Source organism: Pelobates fuscus, chromosome 10 (genome assembly GCF_036172605.1).
Source record: "Pelobates fuscus isolate aPelFus1 chromosome 10, aPelFus1.pri, whole genome shotgun sequence".
Taxonomy (NCBI): domain Eukaryota; kingdom Metazoa; phylum Chordata; class Amphibia; order Anura; family Pelobatidae; genus Pelobates; species Pelobates fuscus.
In genome coordinates this window covers 113,765,094-113,786,081 of record NC_086326.1, presented here as the reverse complement: position 1 = coordinate 113,786,081, position 20,988 = coordinate 113,765,094, and the positions used below count along the sequence as shown (strand labels likewise).

The window sequence follows — 20,988 nt, the reverse complement described above, 5'->3', positions numbered from 1 at the left end:
CCAATAGGTTAGCAATTTGTATGCAGTATCCTGTGTTTTACTAGATACTGAGGAGTGTTGTGTGAGATCACAGATTTTGTGCCACTGTGTGGTAGTAAGTGTTTCTCCTAAGGCCTTCTCCCATTTCCCCATAACATGTGGTGGTGGTGGACTCTGCTGTGTAAGGATCATATTATATAAAGTAGATATCCCGTGTTCCAGAGGGTCAATGTATGTGTAGATTGCCTCTATTGGGGTAAGGACACTGATCAGAAGGGGTCTCTGTGGAACAGAGGTGATTGTAACGGACCGTTTCAGCATAAAAGGGGAAAAATCTGTTTAGGCGATAATCCCCTTTTCCCAGAAAGACACAGCTACTGCAAAACATCAAAACTCACGAACTGGATATAGGTGAATAAGGTAGCACTCCAGCTGGAACCTCACGAATAGCTGCTAGCAGATGAATAGGAAAAGCAGACATCAGCTTACACTCCTTAGCAATCAATCTCCAACAGCATACAGTGAATCCCCCCAAGAACGAGACAAGGCTCCGTGTTGAGGGTCAAGCAGTGGTCTGAGGTGCTGGGCACCCAGCCTGGTTTTTATTACATGAGTACACATACAGGCCACACCCAGGGGGAGGCATAAAATAACCAATAACATAGATGTTACCTCCCACACATCCCCTCCCCTTAGTGTGACACTTAATCCCATTATGTGTACAGTTCAAAATGTACTTTTACATAACTTTCATAACTTTACAACCATACATCGTATCCACATAACAATCACATATTCAGACTCAGCATACTTTAAACACAACCACTCTCAAAAATCATACAAATCCCTCCAGTAAATAAAAAGTTACACGAAAGTCCTTTTATGACCGACCGCAAGCACCTTTTCTTGCCCAAAACAGTTCCATGGATTTGGGCTGTGCGGTCGGTCACTTTCTAGCATAAAAACGGCTAAGTCCCGTTCGAAGCATGGCCGGTACTTCGACTTTAGTCGAAGTGTCGAAGTGAAGTCGATGGTGCGGGTCGGCGGTGTTCGAGTTAAAATGGCCGCCGCCACGTGGTCCTTTGTCCGATGCCGGTCACTTCGACGACTTCGACAACTTCGGAAACTCCGGCACTTCGGTAACTTCGGCACTTCGGCTGCATCCGAAGTGCCCCATAAAAAGTGTCAATTCTTCTCCCATAGTAATAAAAGGGCCGAACACTGTTTGTAAAGGGCCCAATCTCCCAGGGCCATAGTCCAAAGGCAGCAGGCAGGCAACCAGGCTCCTCAAATACAATGTGGCGAGATTGGTTTCGTCACAGTGATTAATTCCATGTGCTGTTTATATCTGAAGCATTGCATGAAGTTAGGAGTGCCAACATTAAGCATCTTAATCAAGGGCTTGATCTTTCCTTCTGTGAACAGGTGTTATGCCTGGGGAATGTCTGTGCCAATCAGCCTCTGAAATGGTTTTGCTTCTAGCACCGGAGGAAAGCCAAGTTGTAAACCAGCGGGTACAAGGGTGTTGGGAATGAGGAAAGGTCTAGTTTTGGGGCCTGGGTGTGCCATACAGTGATGGTTGTCTTAGTAAGCGGGTGTCTAGCTACGAGCTTGGCACTGTGTGTTGGTTCCAGCCAGGGCATGACTTCCATGGGTTGGCCCACCTGTGTGGCCTCTATTTCCTTCCAAAGTTTTGTCACGCCCAGTTTAAACCATTCCACTACCCTTTTCAGAGGAGTTGCCTGATATTTGAGCTTAAAAAAGAGCCAAACCCCACCCAGAATTTGGCAGTGTGAGGATGTCGTGATGTATACAGGCTTTGGACTTGTACCATTTGAACCTCAAGATTAGTGTTGTCGCGAACCCGAAATTTTGACTTCAATGGGCAGGCGAATTTTAAAACCAACAGGGACTCTTTCTGGCCACAAAAGTGATGGAAAAGTTGTTTCAAGGGGACTAACACCTGGACTGTGGCATGCCGGAGGGGGATCCATGGCAAAACTCCCATGGAAAATTACACAGTTGATGCAGAGTCTGCTTTTAATCCATAAAGGGCAGAAATCACCTAACATTGACACCTGTCCTCAAAGCCCCTGATACACACTGACACAGAGCATAATAGAGACTGCTCTTCTATTACAGTGAAAAAAAATGATTTCTTTAAAATCTAAAGCTTAAGCTATTGTTAAAACAGATATGAGTGGTGGCACTGACTGTGCAAATGGGCAAGGCATCCAACCTGACACAGAAGCTGGCAGGCAGGCAACTGCTCTTCTATTACAGTGAAAACAAATTATTTATTTAAAATCTAAAGCTTAACCAATTGTTAAAACAGATATGAGTGGTGGCACTGACTGTGCAAATGGGCAAGGCATCCAACCTGACACAGAAGCTGGCAGGCAGGCAACTGCTCTTCTATTACAGTGAAAACTAATTATTTATTTTAAATCTAAAGCTTAACCAATTGTTAAAACAGATATGAGTGGTGGCACTGGGCAAGTAGGCACAGTATCCAATGTGAACCTCACACAGAAGCTGGCAGGCAGGCACCTGCAATTACATTACACAGGAAAAAAAAAAAAAAAAAAAGCAGCCTGATGTTATAGCCCTAAAAAGGGCTTTTTGGGGTGCTGTCCTTACAGCAGAGATCAGATGAGTCCTTCAGGATTGTAGTGGACACTGAATACCCTAGCCTAGCTATCAATTTCCCTATCTAATCAGCAGCAGCTAAACTTTCCCTCCTCTCACTAAGCATGCAGCTTCAGAATGAATCGAAAATGGATGCTGGGAGGGAGGTTGGAGGGTGTGGAAGGGAGGGAGTGCTGCTGATTGGCTGGAATGTGTCTGCTGACCGAGAGGCACAGGGTCAAAGTTTGCCCAATGATGACGAATAGGGGGCGGATCAAACTGCGCATGTGTCCGCCCGCCGCGGCGAACGCGAACACACTAAGTTCGCCGGGAACTGTTCGCCGGCGGACAGTTCGGTACATCACTACTCAAGATCGACATACGCAATGTGACAAAGAATGTTTTTGGGATGATTATTGGTATGGTTTGAAACAGGTAGAGAACCCGTGGTAGGAGGTTCATTTTGGCAATCCCCACCTTGACGAACTATGAGAGGTGTGGTAACGACCATTTCTCCAGGTCCTTTTTCAGTCTTATCAGGAGAGGGTTGGAAGTTTACCTGATAGAGTTGGGTACTTTTCCTTGTGATCCAGATCCCTAGGTATTTCAAGGCCAACTCTGTCCATTGGAAGGCAAAGAGGCGTTGAATGTGTGTGATCTGTTCTTTCGGGAAAGACACATTAAGTATTATAGATTTCAAGTAATTAATTTTGAAATTTAATAGCGAGCCATATCTGTCAAATTCTGTCAAAATGTTTCTAAGTGAGCGATACAGGTTTGTCACAAACAATTATGTCATCTGCATAGGCCGCTACAGTATGAAATGTGTTTCTTATTCTCCTCCCCTGCAGGGGTGTACTAAGGGGGGCGGTACGCCCTGGGTGCCATCAGGTAAGGGGGTGCCACCAGGTCAGTTCTGTGAGCTGTGTGGCTGCAACGGGCGCCGTAGCAGCAGGGGCGCAGGGCAGCTGACACAGCTCACACACCCAGGGGCTGGGAGCAGGAGCAAGAGACCTGGCTGCACGGAGAGTTGGGGCGGAGCTAGAACTGCCTTGAGGGCGGAGCCAAGCCGGATGCAAATGTGGAGCCAAATGCAACCTCTTACTGCTCACACAGAGGGGAAGCAGGAAGGAGTCCCTGCTTCCCCAACTACAACCTACCAGGGACTGAATCCACTCCTCCTCCAGCCCAAGCTGGAATTAAACAAACATAAAGAATTAAGGAAGTTAATAAATAAACACTGGCATGTGATACATCAAGATTTATAGGACCAAAACCGATATTAATTTTTAGGGGGGCAAGAAATTTTAAACAACTTTTAACCTCAAGTTTTTTAGATCAACCCACGAAACCCATCAATAACAGTTTTTTTGAATACAAGGGGTTTCCTCTTTTGTTGAAACTGTATGGGTTGCAATATGATAAAGACAAATAAAACCCAAAGTTTTAAATCTTTTAATACTAACAAGGAATACAAAATAAAAGATCTCATCTTGTGACACCAAATGTGTGATATATCTCCTGTCCTGCCCATGCGGTTATCAATATGTAGGGAGAACTACTAGACATCTGAAAGTCAGGATTAGGGAACATATAGGTAACATTAGGAGAAAATTTGAAAACAATAATGTTTCCAAACATTTTGCAGACTTGCATGATGGAGATGCAAGAAGCTTACAATTCTGTGCAATAGAAAAAGTGTCCACGCATTGGAGAGGTGGGGATATCAATTTTAATTTGAATAAGAAGGAAATGGAGTGGATTTTTAATCTAAATACCATTACCCCAAATCGGTTAAATGTGGAATCTATCCACTTTTTACAAATACACTCTTAATCATAGTTTAGTATATGTACTTTTTAATAAATGATTTGTGTGTTTTTACATAGTATTTTTTAGAAATACATGTATTTTTTATCAAAACATTTAATATTATTTAATATTACTAGGCATGCATATTTTAAATTTCAGGGATGCACTTTAAAATCATCTATATGTATACTGCATAAATAATCCCCTGCGTTGCTTTATATACATATTCTAACTCTCAAGGGTGCACTTGAAAATCTCTGGTATGTAATGTACAAAATATCCCCTTCATTTCCTTTTCCTCTATTGGTAAATATTTTCTGTATTATTTATTTGTTATAATATGTCATTTAGGGCCTGAATGTTATTAAAACATACATTTTCCCTATTAATAACCATGAATCCTATTCTCTCTTCGCTAAGAATATGAATTGTACCAATACAGCTACTATTCCAGCCTTTTGCCCATAATAAAGGTGGATTTATAGCAAAGACATTTAGTAACGTCTTTACATTGGGACATCACGCTGATTTGCTTGTTGCCGAGCACCAGTAAACAAAGGGCGGAAGTGACGTTGGACAAACTTATGAACCCGGAAGTTAATTCAAAGTACGCATGGGAAAGGGACTGGACCGCCGTTTAAAAGACGACAATAGTCAATGAACAGTATGCACCTGATAAAGACTGATTGTACAGTCGAAACGCGTTGTGCCATTTTATTGTTTTATTTCCAGTATATTTGTTTTTATTACCTCCTTTTATATATGCCCAATAAAACGTTCATACCTACTCAAGCCTGGAGATCATATCCTTGAGGGAAAGGTGAACGTGGAAACATAAACCGGGAGATTAAATATACTGAAGAGTTTGAAAGTCTGAGCCTGCTATTAATAGGCTCTGTCATGTGAGTTTGACCAATTGGTTCTTAAAGATTGTATTTCTTGTGAACATATTGCGCTATGATGTGTATTTCATTACAGACATCCAGCCATTGAAACTATATGTACAAGATCCTGCATTGGTAACACATTACCATTTATGTGTGTGCTCTCACCTATATCAATTTGTTACTACACACAAATACACTCATGCATTTCAATGTCAACACTACATACAAACCCCACCATTATATATAACCATACCACTGCATTCAAATACCACACAACACACAAATGCATGCTTGCATTCAAACACCAACACTACATTCACTCACACATACTGCAAACAAAAACATACACACATTCACACACAAACACTGCTCAGTGCTAAATACATTTAAAAAAAATTGGTTGTTTTTTACATTTAAAAGTTGAGGGGGGTGCCAAAAATAGGACCCGCCCCGGGTGCCAAATGCTCTAGGTATGCCCCTGTATGTTGTGGTTCTAATTGCTTGAAGGAAGGGTTCGAGGGCAAGGACAAAGAGCAAATGCGACAGCTAGCAACCCTGTCTAGTGCCATTACGGTCGGGAAAGGGTCCATGAACACTCCATTAACACAGAGTCTGGCTGTGGGGCGGGAGTAAAGAGCTTTGATCCAATTCATAGTGCAATGGCCCATACCTTGTTTTTGTAGGACTGCAAAAAAATAGTCCCAGTTTCTGTCGAAGGCCTTCTCTGCATCTGCAGACAGCAGGAGAAGGCCATCTGAAGTCAAGGTAGAATGATGTAGGACAGCCAGGGCTCATATCGTGTTATCCCTTGCTTCCCGTTTAGGAAGAAACTGTACAGTTGTAAGTCTGTTAAATAGTAGTGAAGGAGCAAAAACTAATCCAGACGGGAATATGAGTGGTCAGAGCTTGAAAAGAAAGTGAAATCCCTACCTTTGGGATTTGTGGCCCTCCAGCAGTCTACTAGTCTGTGGTCCTGAAGGTTGTTGTTAATAGTTTGTAAGATGTGTGAGAGCACTGCAGAGCTACCTGTGGATGTGTCTTGGCACGTATTTAGAGCTACATTAAGATCCTCACCGACGATGAGGAAAGCCTCCACAAATCTCTCAATCGCTCGCAGGGTTGATTTTTAAAAGCAGTCTTGTTTGGTGTTAGGTACATATAAGTATAGGGCCTAGTCAGCACCGTGCCCTTGATGCATACAAATCCCCCTCCCTTATCTATCAGTGTCTCTTTGTGGAAGAATTGTAGGGATTTGTGTATCAAGATGGCAGTGCCCCTGAATTTCCAATCCGGGTTCTACTCAGGAAGCATGTGTAGCGGTTATTCATAATTTTGGGTGTTTGCCCTTTTCTGAAATGTGTCTCTTGGATCAACACTTTGTGATTTAAGGCTGTGAAAGTAGCTCAGTGCTTAGGATTGTTTTTCGGGTATATTAAGGCCTTTAGCATTTATAGAGAGTAAATTGATGGATGTCTTTCGGTAAGTTTGTTTGGTAGAGCTACGTACGTGTGAAGCAAGACGGGGTGAGCTCACGTGGTGTGGAGGGTAAGAACGCGAGACAGGAGACAGAAGAGAGGAGAAAAAAAAGGAATAAAAGATAATTGTAGAAAAAAAGGGGGTAGCGGGGAGTAGGGGGTAGATGATAAGCAATTTTTACACTCTTCATGCTTCAGCATTTGGCACCCCTAGGACTTACAATTGACTGGGGCAGATCTAGTGGGAAAAAAATTCACAACTAGCATCCCATGAGAGCGTCATGTTTAAAGTCACTGAACTCTTCAGTACAACCCATTATACTGCCAATGTTTGTCTATGAAGACTTCATGGCTATGTGCTGAATTTTATATATCTGTTTGCAATGAGTGAGGTTGAACATCTGATCTAAATAATTAGTGGTGGTGTCCACATACTGTTGGCCAAATAATTTAAGAGAAGTCACCTCTGCTCAAAACACTTGAAATCTCAGATAAGTATCAGTCATTAGGGGTTAAGAACAGTGTGGTGGCTCTTATCTGTGCAGCATATTATCACAGTACTCTTTAATTGGTGTGCCCTATCTCCGTTGCACTGGAACAACGGAACAACTCAAAATTTTCATATTTGAGCGAATTAACGCTCTATCAAATGTGAGTATAATACATTTGTGTACTGCATCATATATTTATGTTTACAGTGGGCACTACTGGATTTTTTTTTTTTCATCTACCTACCTGCATATCGAGATATTCGCCTCATAAGCTATATCCACCAGTGGGGATTGTACTGCTGCAAGCAATATTACTTCTAGCTAGTTTAAGCTCCACAACATGTGCTACCGCATATACTACTGTTGTGAGTCCTATTTTCCTGCCAAAACAGTCTGCCAAAACAGTCTATTATTTGTCACTTTGTGTCTCCCTACATATATTTGCAAGCACCTTAACCAAGAACCAACAGGATTGCGATATTTTGACTGAATATTTGGACTTTTTGAATTTTTTATTATTATATAATTTTATTGTTTTACACCTTTTTGCACAACCTGTTTTCTTGTATTTTATGCATTCAAATAAGTAAGTCTCATTCCTGACTAGCTGAGGGCTTGAGGTGTTAAGTCCCAAGTTAGCCAATGCCCAGGCTTGGTGGCAGGCAAAAGCGGTTGAGCGGCATTACTCCCCAGACCCAGGCCATCATTAAGGCCTGCATTCAAAGTCCATGAACTTGGGAGCTCAAAGAAGAGACCAAGTTCTTCCCTTTAGGGGGATGGCTGTAGATCCTAATGGGCTGGCGCCGCCTGCAGTGATGGATCTTCTGCGTCGGTGGTCGATGGACCAGGAGTGTATCCCTGTTGGTCTTCAGCCCATCAGGGCTTCAATGCTGTTGCAGAGGGAGCACCCGGGGGATCCGCTCACATCCCATCTCTCCTCTCTCCACTCTCTCTCCAACCGAAGCCGTTGTAGTCTCAAGATGAGCTGATAGTTTGGCCCAGAAGTTTTCAAAGATCTCGGTCAGGCATTGCTGTATATGCTCGTGTGCACCGTGAGTGGTCATTGTAGGCTCATGTATACAATGTGGTAGCGTGTCCACCATCTTGAGGTAATATGCCCTGTCCAAGGTCTGTGTCAGTGCGGGTGCTTGAAGGCAGCAGAGGTTTCTGAGGTTCCCCAGTGGGGACCGGGATAACCCTCATAGGTCCAGAGGAGAAGTGGGGGGACGACAGCTATGCGCCAGTCAGAAAACAGGGAGAGCGTCCGTCTCTCCTCAGCTCAAACTTGAGTAGGTGGCAAACCTCGGTCTGCGTAATCCAGTGCTGTACAGGCTTGTGTAGGGTATCCCCAGGTACACCGAAGGCAGCTTAGCAGGGTGAGTATTGACTAAGGTCAGGATGAGCGCATGGCCTGCAGCTAGACAGTTTTTGATAACAGAAGCAGGAGCTCAGATGAATCACGTCTGATCTTATCAGCATTCAAACTCCGCCCCCCAGGCTTTTCTTTTTGTTAGTTTTTTTTTGTTTATTTGCCAGACATCTCAATAAAATACTGCATTTACAAGAAATACAATGTGTGTGGTATTCATATCCTCAAGACTGTGTGGTAATATGGTCCCAGGTCACACTACATATAATATAGTAGAAAGCAGATCGATTCCTACCTGGGTTTTGCCACCGGTACCTTCCTGGATAGCTGTACGTGAAAGTGCAGTACTTGCACAAAAGCAGGAAAATATTCCACCAAACATATTGCTAACTCCATATGCTATAAATTCCTGATTAAATTGAAACAAAACAAAGAATATTCAATGATTAGACTTGTACCAACATTTAATTTGTTTACATTTACATTACAGTATTTATTTTTTCATCTTTCCTGAAAAAAAACAGTTTTTGTACTTTTGTAAGCTCTGCATATAAAGAAAGAGAACACACACACACAAAACAGTTTGATAATTCTAATAAGTGGTGGTGGAACTTTTTTTTTTTTTTTTAACCTGTCTTTACACCTAAAGAAAAATCTATTGCACCAGAAGCCCAACATTTATTGCTAAACCATATGGATAGAATTGTAGTATCAATGTACTGGACAATTCCCTACCTAAAACATTACTTTTTCAGTTTACAAGCTGCACAGGATACTAGTAAGTAAACTCTACATTCTCAAATAGAAATTCAATTTTCCAGGATTTTTACTAGTAAGTTTACTTATCTACCGGTACTTTATTTAAAAAATATGTATTTGTGAGGTGTGAAAAATAAAATTAAATGTAGAAACCCACACCTCTTGTTCTTAAACTGGGCACCTAAATCATAGCTCACTGACAAAGTTACGTGTTCTGTCCTTTGCAGCTGACAGTCAGAACTGAGAAGACGTGAAGAGGAGAAATTAAACTTTTGTTTTCTTTTTGTTTCTCTTCTTCACTTGCACTGTGTGGCCTGGTTGAGTTTTTATAAAAATGGTTTGTGATGCTATTTGATAAATTATTAATTTATATCAGAAAGAATTGAAAAATACTCAATAATTAAAAAAGAGCTACACCTTGAAAAAACCCTGATATTAAATATAATGGTAGAGAAAAGGACATAACATCCAAGCTGGGAGAAGGCTAAGAGTAGTAAAAAAAAAACAAAAAAAAAAAAAACAATTAAATAGTTCTGATTAACTATGACACATATTTATAATTTTTCTGAAGAATGCCATGTCTGGAACAATCTAAGCATCATGAGCAAGTATAATTTTCCAGAAAAAAAAAAAGAGAGAGAAAGGAAAAAGAGGTCATAATATATGTGCCAACTCCCAGATAAATAAGGTTATGCTACACATGTACTCAGGAGGTAAACATATTTAAAAATTTCCTCACTCTATTGTAGTATGAGTATAGTATAATATTCAACATCTACATAGCTTTCTGGACTTAATTCACAGTCCTTCAGACATTTATATTCATTACTAAATGTTAAGAGAAGACCTTAAAGACTGTGTTTCTACAATATTTAGAGAGAGATAAGGACCAGTGACCAAGGACAGGCAGAAAATAAATAGAAGTGCACAGAATTAGAACTTACTATCCATTGTAAGAAATAAAATATACACAAGTTAATAAGACAAAGTCCAAATCGCTTTTTTGGAGTGTAAGCACACCTTCATCAGGGGCATCAAAAGGCCGCATCTTAGCAAGCAGCTTATATAGGAGTCTCAATATAGGAGTCTCAATAATTAGCCACATGTATGATTGCCAATTAAAGAAGGGGCATCCAGCTTGAGTACATATTCTGCCCTCTTGTACACCAATCTTTATCTTGGTGTATGGTAGGAGTGCACGACGGCTGCCCTCAGTTTAAGTCAATTTACAAAGGACAGTTTCCTCTGGTGCAGGTACTTTGATTAAATAAAGTTATTTTCAATTTATTCTTGGTATAATTCAAGGGAATAATTGAGAATCCCATAAAAACATTCCTAGTACACTTCTGGTTGAAATCTGTACCATGCTTTCTCTGTTTTTTTTTTTTTTTTTCTCTGAAAAATGATTGTTCAAGGCACCACATGCTTCAGGAAATCTAAAAAAAAAACGTTTAGTTTGTTATCCGTTAAAATTGTTGCATAGTTGCATCAGATTATCTCTTACCTAGTTTACCAGATATCTTTAGGACTCCATATTTTTAGTCATGCATACATTGAAATCGGCCATAGCACATTGCAGCTCACATACCCAACTTATGAATGACTAACATGTGGATGACATAGATATTGCTATAGAAATTAATGGTAGAACCTCTGCTTTACCAATAGCTGTGCCCTCCATTATTTTTGCCAATTACTGGAAAAGGGTACTCACCAAGTACTATGGGATAGCACCAGCAGCCTAATGATATCATAACCATGACATCTGCATGTAGTCGTTATGGTGCCTAGATAGGCCATTTAATGTTTGCAAACAAAAATCTCAACAAAAAAAAGACATAGATAACACGTATTAATGATTTTAATTTTGCTACACATGACCACTATATACTATCTTCTTAGTATTGAAGTGTAGCAGATACAGATCCTAAAATATTGTGTTTGTATCTGCCTATCCCACTACGTTTAATGTATATTAAGTTTAATATATATATAAATAAGTTTATAGATATGATATGTTATTATTGGAACTTAACAATTGGTTGAACTATGAACTATATCGTTTAGAAGTTGTAATAGGGCACTATATGAGCACCATAACCACTTATTCTACAATGTGTACTTCTCAAAATATTGTAAATCTAGTTCACCTGATTCCCATCAACTGGATAGTTATTCTTGGTGCCATACACCTTCGCCACGGACACAGCAACAGCATATGCAACAATTCCAGTGGAAAATGCGGACCCAATCATTTCTTGAAACATGGACACATCTGGAACTATGGGTGGCAGGAACCTGCAACACAAATCAAAGGTATCTATAGAATACATGCTCTTACAAGCCCTTGCAGGAATATTCCATTAAAGGGACACTCCAGGCACCCAGACCACTTCTGCCCATTGGAGTGGTCTGGGTGCCAACTCCCACTACCCTTAACCCTGCAAGTGTAATTATTGCAGTTTTTTTAAACTGCAATAATTACCTTGCAGGGTTAAGTCCTCCCCTAGTGGCTGTCTATTAGACAGCCACTAGAGGTAACTTCCTGCTTCATAGCACAGGTTTTCTGTGCTAGAGCGTCGCTGGACGTCCTCACGCTGTGTGAGGACCTCCAGCGTCGCTCTATTCCCCATAGGGAAGCATTGAAATTAATTTTCAATGCTTTCCTATGGGGTGCGCTAATGCGCATGCTGGCATTGCCGCGCATGCGCATTAGGTCAACTCGGCCGGCGGGCGAGATCAGTCTCGCCCACCGGCCGACGTAAGCAGAAGGAGGAGCGGCGGGGGAGGAGGAAGCAGCGACGTGGGACCTGTCGCTGCCTCTGGTAAGTCACTGAAGGGGTTTTCACCCCTTCAGCAACTGGGGATTGGGGGTGGGAGGGAGAGGGGCCTCCAGTGCCAGGAAAACGGATCGTTTTCCTGGCACTGGAGTTTCCCTTTAAATCTGACCACTTTACTATTTCTGGTAAATATAATATTCGTAATATTTCTCCTTTGCTATTGATTCACATGCCGCAAAAACATTTGAAATGGTCTGTACCATGCTTCCATTAAAGCAGCCCTGTCATGTTTTGTTTTTGTTTTTTGGGGGGATTTAATTTACTTTCCTAATGCCCCTTGTATCTTAACCCCTTAAAGACAGAGCTTCAGAAGCTCGTCTTTCACATGACAACAGAATTTTTTGCATTTTTTGCTGTTTGCGTTCAACTGCAATTTGCATTTTACTAATTTATTGCACCGATGCATATTATATACCGTTTTTTAAAGGACAGAAAGGAATTTAATTTGATGTAACATATATATACATAAATGCTTTTTTATTATAAAAAAATACAGAAAAATGCCAAAAAAATTAAAACAATTGAGTTTTATTTACAGTTTTTGCAATAATAATGTGTGCACAATTAGTGCAGGTTAAGAAAAGTAATTAAAAATAAATTAATTTAGTTGTTCTGATTTACAGAATATATAATGTGTCTGGGATTTTAAGTTTTTTTTTTGGTAGTTACAGGTCACAAAGCACAAGGAGTAAAATAAACTTTTAATGTGGAGCGATTTTAGAATTTGGTATGTTTGTCTTGTAAGCTTAATAGCTATAAAAGAAAACAAAATTGCCACACAAAAGTATATATTTATATAAAGTAGGCACCACAGGCCATTTACCCTAAGTTGTTTTGACACTTTCTATGTAGCCATTTCACCGCCAACCTCTGCTAAATATTGGAGTAAAATTGTGTTTTTTGGGGGTTTTGGCACACAAACTTATAACAAAGAACTTCTCATGTGTATTTTGTAAAGTTGGTGTGTGCTATTCCTGTACAAAGTTTTATTTTGTGTTCAGTTACATCTGCTGAGTAAAATGACACCCCCATTGTCAGGGCCGCCACCAGAAATTTTCGGGCCCCTAACAGAACAAATGGTCTGGGCCCCCCCAATTCACAAAAAGTGCAAATAAATAATAAATATAAATATCAAAACAAACAAATAACGCAGGAAACAATGAGCAAATATATACAAAAATGTGCAAATAGTGCAGTGCAAACAAATTTTACACAAATTGACTTGCTCGATGTGTTTTAATACAACTTACCAATGTAGTAATCTTCAGATGTCCTAGGAAGTTACAAGCACGTACGTGGTCATGTAACAGGCAGAAATACTCACCTTTCAGGAAAATTGCAGGTGTCCATCAGTCGCAATGAAGCCCATGGAACAACGCAGTAGGAGGAGTGGGCCTTGACAGAGCCAGGGAGTGGGCAGGTGCTAGTGTTTGGGGGTTGGATTAGTTTAATGGTGCCTGGGGGCGGAGACAGGGAGTATAAAGAGCAGCCATTTTAGAATAGGGGCCATTTTAACCAGAGCCTCTCTTACCGGTAAATTGTGTCAGGTCGGCGAGGTTCTTTTTCTTTGTCGTTTCTGCAGGATTATGGCGTCGCTCGATGAGATCCTGGACGGTGTTCGGGCAGCTGTGAAGGACAGAGGACTGGATTGGCTTCATCAGCAGTTGGGGACTGCCGGGCCTGCTCCTGCGGTACCGGCCCGTCGACGAGGACGAGACCACCTCAGCGTTTGAGCCCGGGCGCTGGGCCCGCAGCGCGGCGGAGGAGGAGCCCTTCGGCGGGATGTGGTGTGACCGACGGTCCGGGTGAGGCCCGGTCAACAGAGCCAGGCAGGCGCACGGCTCGCTCCGGTGGGTGCGGCAGCGGCCTGGCGAGGACGGCCGTACAGCGCATGGTGGCGGAAGGATCCAAGCGACGCGGTTCCGCGGCTGGCAGGAGGAACGGTCCGGGCGGATCTCTGAAGACGGCCGGGACGGAGGCTAGGCTGGCTGGGGGTCATGTGAGCGGCGGCACGAAGCAGACACGTCCCGGTGAGTCAGCCACTAGTGCGAGTGCTGGAGGGCAGGGGAGTGATGGTGATGGCGGATATATGACGGCCCCGCAGGCCTTGGGGGGAAGCCAGGAAAGCGGAGTCATGGCAGGGACGTCTCAGGCTGAGGCAGGGCAGGGAGACAGATGCAGGGACAAGGGGACCTCACAGGAAGCGAGTGGGTCTGGGCGCACGGCAGTCTGCCAGGATAGTGATGCTGAATCTGGCTTGGGGCAGACGGCCGAGGAGAGGCCAGGCTCGGCACTGACAGTTGGGGGGCAGGGTGCTTCTCCTGTTATGTTAGTTCAGGATGTCAGCGGTAGGCGAGAGGGCCCATCTGGCCGCTCTCAGGGTCAGCTTCATGACATGGAGGCCGCAGGGAGCGGGTGGAGAGCAGAACAACGCTTCTCTGGCGTCAGGCGCAGCGTCTCGAGGAGCAGAACAAGGAGTTCAGGGAGCAGGGAAAGATCACCTGCGCGGAGCAGGTGCAGCGTAGCAGGATCCTGTTGCAGGAGGCATGATTCCAGGGATAGCGGGAGGAGGAGTCAGCGGAGAAGATCAGGTTCACCTGGAGGGAGGCTCAGTGATCGGTGGAGGGGACCACCTCGTGAGGGCAGTCGCCCTGCGAGACGAAGCGTTGCTAAGGAGGATTGGGAGGAACGTAGGGAGGAAAGGCGGGTGAGGACGGTTCAGGACAGACTACCCAGATTTCCTTCTCCCTACAGGTCTCGGAGCAATACCCCTACGGTCTCAAGGCGAGTCCAGGCGGATGGGAGTCGGCGACACCGGGATTCTCCAGGGCCTGAAAAGGTGGACGGAAGGACGGCGCCTCTGCAGCCAGCTGCGGCCAGAGGTTCGAGTGGTGAGTTCCCACACACACGACACCCGGGACAGTTGTTAAATGATTTAAGAACATTTTTAGATTCTTGGTCTGGGACGGAGGGGTCGCCTGCGCAATTCGGGAAGGTGTGGGCGCGAGAGAGTAGTCAGGACACGGCGGCGGGGCTCGGGGGGACACGGTTGTCCGCGCCCGGCGGAGGTGAGTCAGGAGCGGGGGCTGAGTTGTCTGGGTTGGAAGGAGGGGGCGAGGAGCGTGAGGTGATGTCCCGGATGCGGCGTGGCAGAATGTGCACGTGTCCTTCGCGGGCCCCCTCGGATGTCATTTAAAAGTGGAAGTGAAAGAGAAGATATGGAAAGGTGAGTTTGTGGAGATATTTTCCCTCCTTCCCCTAGAGGAGTTCTTAGACTTGAAGGAGGAGGATAAGAAGGATGCCAAAAAGGAGGAGGAAGAAAAAAGGCGGAGGTATCGCAAGATACCTAAGACCTTTGGGAATTGGTTGAGGGCCTTCTGCATTCTAGCTAGTGTAATCGGGGAGAAGGCTCCAGGGCGTTGCTCAGAACTATTTTGTTATTTGGATGGGATAGGAGATGCGTACCGAACCTACGGAGGTTTGGCTTGGTGGAGGTACGACGAACAATTTCGTCAACGGCTGGCAGCGAATGCGAGCATGCGGTGGGACCAAATGGACCTACCGTTATGGATGCGCCTTATGATGGCCCAGAAGACGGCGCCCTTTCCCGGGGCAGCCGGCGCGGCCTCAGGGGCCGGGTCGGCTGGGCAAAAGAAAGGTTTCTGTTGGATGTTCAACGAGGGACATTGCAAATGGGGTAATACTTGCAGGTTCCGGCACGAATGTTCAGGCTGCGGGGGAACCCACGGTGTCAACCGTTGCTTTAAAAAGGGTAAGTCTGGCGGGGGAGGTGGGCCCGCAGGGGCGGCTACCGCAGCTTCCGTTGGGAGTGTCTCCGGTGAAAATAGACGTGATGTTGCCTTGGCTAAGGCGATACGTTAACAGGGAAGATGCTGTTTTCTTGTGGCGGGGTTTTCGGGAGGGGTTCTTTATTCCCTACGTAGTTAGGGGACCTGGTACGTTATGTGGGAATCTCAAGTCAGTTCGGGAGCACCCGGAGGTAGTGCGGGAAAAGCTAGGTAAGGAAGTACAACTGGGGAGGATGGCGGGACCGTTCTCGTCACCGCCATTGCCCGATTTGCGAATATCCCCTCTGGGCGTGGTCCCCAAGAAAGAGGCAGGCAAATTCAGGTTGATTCATCATTTATCGTACCCGAAAGGAGCTTCGGTGAATGATGACATCGACACGGCCCTTAGCTCCGTCTCTTATACGTCATTTGACAAGGCAGTCGAGTTGGTTCGGAGGCTGGGGCATGGTGCGCTGATGGCAAAGGTAGATGTGGAAGCAGCATTTCGACTGCTCCCGATACACCCGGACTGCCATCATCTGCTCGGTTGCTGTTTTGAGGGGGAATTTTTCGTTGACCTGTGCCTGCCTATGGGGTGTTCGATCTCATGCGCCTATTTCGAGAGGTTTAGTACCTTCTTGGAGTGGGTTGTGCGGACGGAGTCGGCAGGGGGCGCGGTGGTGCATTACCTCGACGACTTTCTTTGCGTGGGCCCGCGGGACTCGGACCGTTGTAAACAGATATTGGACGTGTTTCAATGGGTGGCGCACAAAGTAGGGGTTCCCCTGGCGGAGGACAAGACGGTAGGGCCTACGACGTGCCTTAGTTTTTTGGGTTTAGAAATTGACTCCGGTAAATGGGAATGCAGGCTACCGGGGGACAAATTATCACGGCTACGCGAGCTGGTGGCAACGGTAGGGAGGGCCAAGAAGGTGACACTGCGTGGGCTCCAATCGCTGGTGGGGAGCCTTAATTTCGCGTGCCGGGTCATACCCATGGGGAGGGTTTTCTGTAGGCGCCTTGCGCAAGCCGTCGCATTACATCAGGGTTTCGGCGGATATGAAGGCGGATTTAATGGTGTGGGACCGGTTCTTGCAGGCTTTTAATGGGACGGTGATTTTTCGAGAGCCGGCGGCATCAGGGGAGGTTGTTGGTCTATACACCGACGCTTCTGGTAGCATAGGCTTTGGGGCTTACCTGGGGGGTCACTGGTGCGCCGAGCCATGGCCTGAGGCCTGGAGGCAGAGCTCGCTGATTAAAAACCTGGCGTTTCTGGAGCTATTCCGGGTGGTGGTAGCGGTGAGTTTGTGGGGACGGGTGTTGTCCAACAAGCATATTGTATTTCACTCAGATAACATGGCGGTAGTACAGGCGATCAATAGTTTGTCGGCGTCGTCTCCCCCTGTTTTGTGTTTGCTGCGGCGTTTTTGTCCTTCTCTGTATGTCTTTCAATTTGGTGTTTAGGGCTAGGCACATCCCTGGTATGTTGAATGTGGTAGCTGATGCGCTTTCTCGTTTTCAGTGGGAACGATTTCGGGAAGCGGCGCCGGAAGCTATGGCGCAGGGGCAGGCTTGCCCTGGCGAGATGTGGCAGCTTGGGGAGTGTATAAAGAATACTCTGGCGCCGAGCACTTGGCTACGTCAAGGTTTGGAAAGAATGGGACGAGGCGGTACAGCAGGTAGGGGGTGACAGTTCGCAGGGGCAGAGGGTGGATGTGCTGTTGTGGGTACTGTGTCGCTTGTTTGCTAAACAGGCGTCACCGGCCGTGATAGATAGGTGCATGTCTGCCATGGTGTTTTTGTTCAAGTTCAACGGGTGGGAGGACATTACGAAGAATTTTTTAATACGCCAGGCTTTGAAGGGCTTTAAGAGGGGTAAGAAGCTCGCGGACCCGAGGCGGCCAGTGTCGTTTTCGGTCTTGCAAAACCTGTTAGGGGTGTTGATCGATCTGTGTAATTCCCCTTCCGAAGTAGCACTATTTTCTGGGGCGTTTGTCTGGGCGTTTTTTGGTGCTTTTCGCATTAGTGAGCTGGTGAGTGCCAACAAGTTGGGGAACGGCGGTTTGATGTTCGAGGACGTGGTCATAGGTAGTGATCGGGTGCAGATATGGCTGCGCCGGTCTAAAACGGACGTTTACGGCAAGGGATGTGCGGTGGTGCTGTATGAGTTGCCAGGATCAGGGGCTTGCCCGGTGGCTTGCGGCACAAGGTACTGTGAGGTTCGGCATGAAGGGAAGGGTTGTTTCTTTTTACACGCTGATGGCTCGGCGTTGTCACGATTTCAGTTTCTGCGGGTCTTTAGGATGGGATTGCAGAAGATGGGCCTGGAACCGAGTCAATTTGGGACGCACTCTTTTCGCATTGGGGCAGCGACGGAGGCTGCGCGTTTAGGGGACGAGAGGATCAAACAAATAGGGAGGTGGGAATCCGTGCGATTCCGCTCGTATGTAAGGCCGGATAAGTTGGTGTAATTGCTTGGGTGCAAGAATTTGGGATGGGGACGTTGCCTTTTTTCTGCCACTAATTTTGTCTCTTTTCAGGTTTGGAAGTTTGGTTGCTGGGCCACTCGTATGTGTACTGGGCGGAGAAGAGAGCCGCAGTTCGCAGAAGCGGATCACAGCTGGGCTTTCCATTGGAACGAGTGACTCTATATTGGTTTGGTTTTAGGGGCGCTAGTTGGCAGAGTTTATGTAGTTTCTTGTTTCGAAAAGTGGTTGGTGGGTCGGTCCCGGATGTAGTGTTGATTCACGGAGGGGGGAACGACTAAGGTGGGATTCCCCAAAGGGAGTTGGTGAGGAGGATGAAAAGGGATGTGGATCGGCTGAGGGAGCTGGTTCCTGACGTGGTGGTGGTGTGGTCCGAGATGGTTCCGCGCTTTGCGTGGAGACACGCCAGGGATCCGGCTGCAATGGCTCGATCAAGGGGTAAAATTAATAAGATGATGGCAGTTTTTATCAGACGTTCTGGGGGCATAGTGGTGCGGCACAGGGAGTTGGAGGGCATGTTGCCTGGGTATTTTAGGAGGGACGGGGTACACCTGTCAGACGTGGGGAATGATTTGTTGAACCTTGGCTTCCACGAAGGTATTGAGCAGGCCCTGTTTAGGTGTGGTGGGGGTCGCACATGCGCTTAAGGAGGTCAAGCCATGTGCTGTGGCGGAACAGGGCATAGTAAAAATTGGAATTTGGCGTGGAGTTTGAACTGGACAGGCCGAGGTGTAGGCCTGATGGAATTAAGGACTGGTTGGTTCTAGCTCTTCGGTGGCGACGAACCTGGGGGTGTAGGGGTGTCTGAGGTACACCCCTACAGTTATGATGTGGGGCCTCTTTGGTAGGCCGTGTTTCAAGTTAATTGTTATTTGGTTATATATTGTTCAATTGGTAGGGTCATTGTCAGGGGTACTGTGTGGGGGGTATAGTAATTTAATGTATAGTTGGACAATGACCCTAAATTATGTTAATTATGCTAATTTATGATAATTTAATTAATAATTTAATTAATAAAAGCTGTGGACTTTGTACTCCAACAGAATTAACTGTGTCCGTGTCTTATTTAGTATAAGGTTATAGTGCATGACGAATAACGTCTGTGCAAAGGTTTATATAAAGTTTTAGCACATGCCGAATAACGTCTGTGCAAATGTCAGGTCTGAGCAACAAGAAACAAACAAACACACTGATGCACAGAGAAACACACAAACAAACATACATTCACAATGTGCATTTGGCTCTGTGTATTTCTAAATGTGTCTGAGAGTGTGTGTCAGACAGCAAGTATCCTTGTAAGTGAATGTGTGTCTCTGTGAGCATGTGTGTGTCTGGGACCATGTGAGCAAGTGGAAGCTCGTATGTATGGGGGGCTGATTGTGATCTTTGTGCATTGTGTTTATGGAGAAGCTATATTTCACGACTGTGTATGATTACTGTCTTCAGGGTGTAACTGTGAAGGGGGAATATAGGGTTAACTTGGCAGAGTAAGTGTGACAGGCAGGGGCGTATTAGCCGCGAGGCAAACAAGGCATTTGCCTTGGGCGGCATTTTCCAGGGGGCGGCAAAAAAAGCCGCCCCCAAATGCCCAAGGCAAATGTCTTGTTAGCCTTGCCTAGGGCAGCACAAAACCAGGATACACCACTGGTGACAGGGCGAGTGTGACAGAATTGGGGTGAATGTGGGGCTTAACCCCTTACGGACCAAATTTCTGGAATTATAGGGAATCTTGACATGTCACACATTTCATGTGTCCTTAAGGGGTTAAAGTGACAGGGTGAGTGTGGCAGGGAAAGATTTGGGGATGAGTGTGACATAGTTGGAGGAGGGAGTGTAACAGGATGAGGGGTGTTAATAGAAACAGAGAATGTGACGGCAGATAAGAACCATTCGGCCCACCTAGTCTGCCCAATTTTCTAAATACTTTCATTAGTCCCTGGCCTTATCTTATAGTTAGGATAGCCTTATGCATTTCCCACGCATGCTTAACCCCTTAAGGACCAAACATCTGGAATAAAAGGGAATCATGACATGTCACACATGTCATGTGTCCTTAACCCCTTAAGGACACATGACATGTCTGACATGTCATGATTCCCTTTTATTACAGAAGTTTGGTCCTTAAGGGGTTAAAGGACCACTATAGTGCCAGGAAAACATACTCGTTTTCCTGGCACTATAGTGCCCTGAGGGTGCCCCCACCCTCAGGGTCCCCCCCCTCAGGGTCCCCCTCCCACCAGGCTCTGGGGGGAGGAAAGGGGTTAAAACTTGCCTTTCTCCAGCGCCGGGCGGGGAGCTCTTCTCCTCCAATCCTCCTCCTCTCCTCCCATTTGGCTGAATGCGCACGCGGGGCAAGAGCTACCACTAGAGGCTTTGAGGGCTGGATTAACCCATTTATAAACATAGCAGTTTCTCTGAAACTGCTATGTTTATAAAAAAAATGGGTTAACCCTAGCTGGACCTAGTACCAAGAC

The 20,988-nt window shown here is 45.3% G+C and overlaps 1 protein-coding gene across 1 annotated transcript in view; it reads right to left on the bottom strand.

The window, feature by feature from the left end:
• LOC134575595 (pendrin-like) overlaps positions 1–20,988 on the bottom strand; it is a 260,212-nt gene that overhangs the window by 108,802 nt on the left and 130,422 nt on the right. The window contains exons 9-10 of the mRNA XM_063434915.1: positions 11,551–11,698; positions 8,937–9,050 (exon numbers count right to left, since the gene is read on the bottom strand). Coding sequence (XP_063290985.1) covers positions 8,937–9,050; positions 11,551–11,698 — 262 coding nt within the window. The remainder of the gene's footprint in view (positions 1–8,936; positions 9,051–11,550; positions 11,699–20,988) is intronic.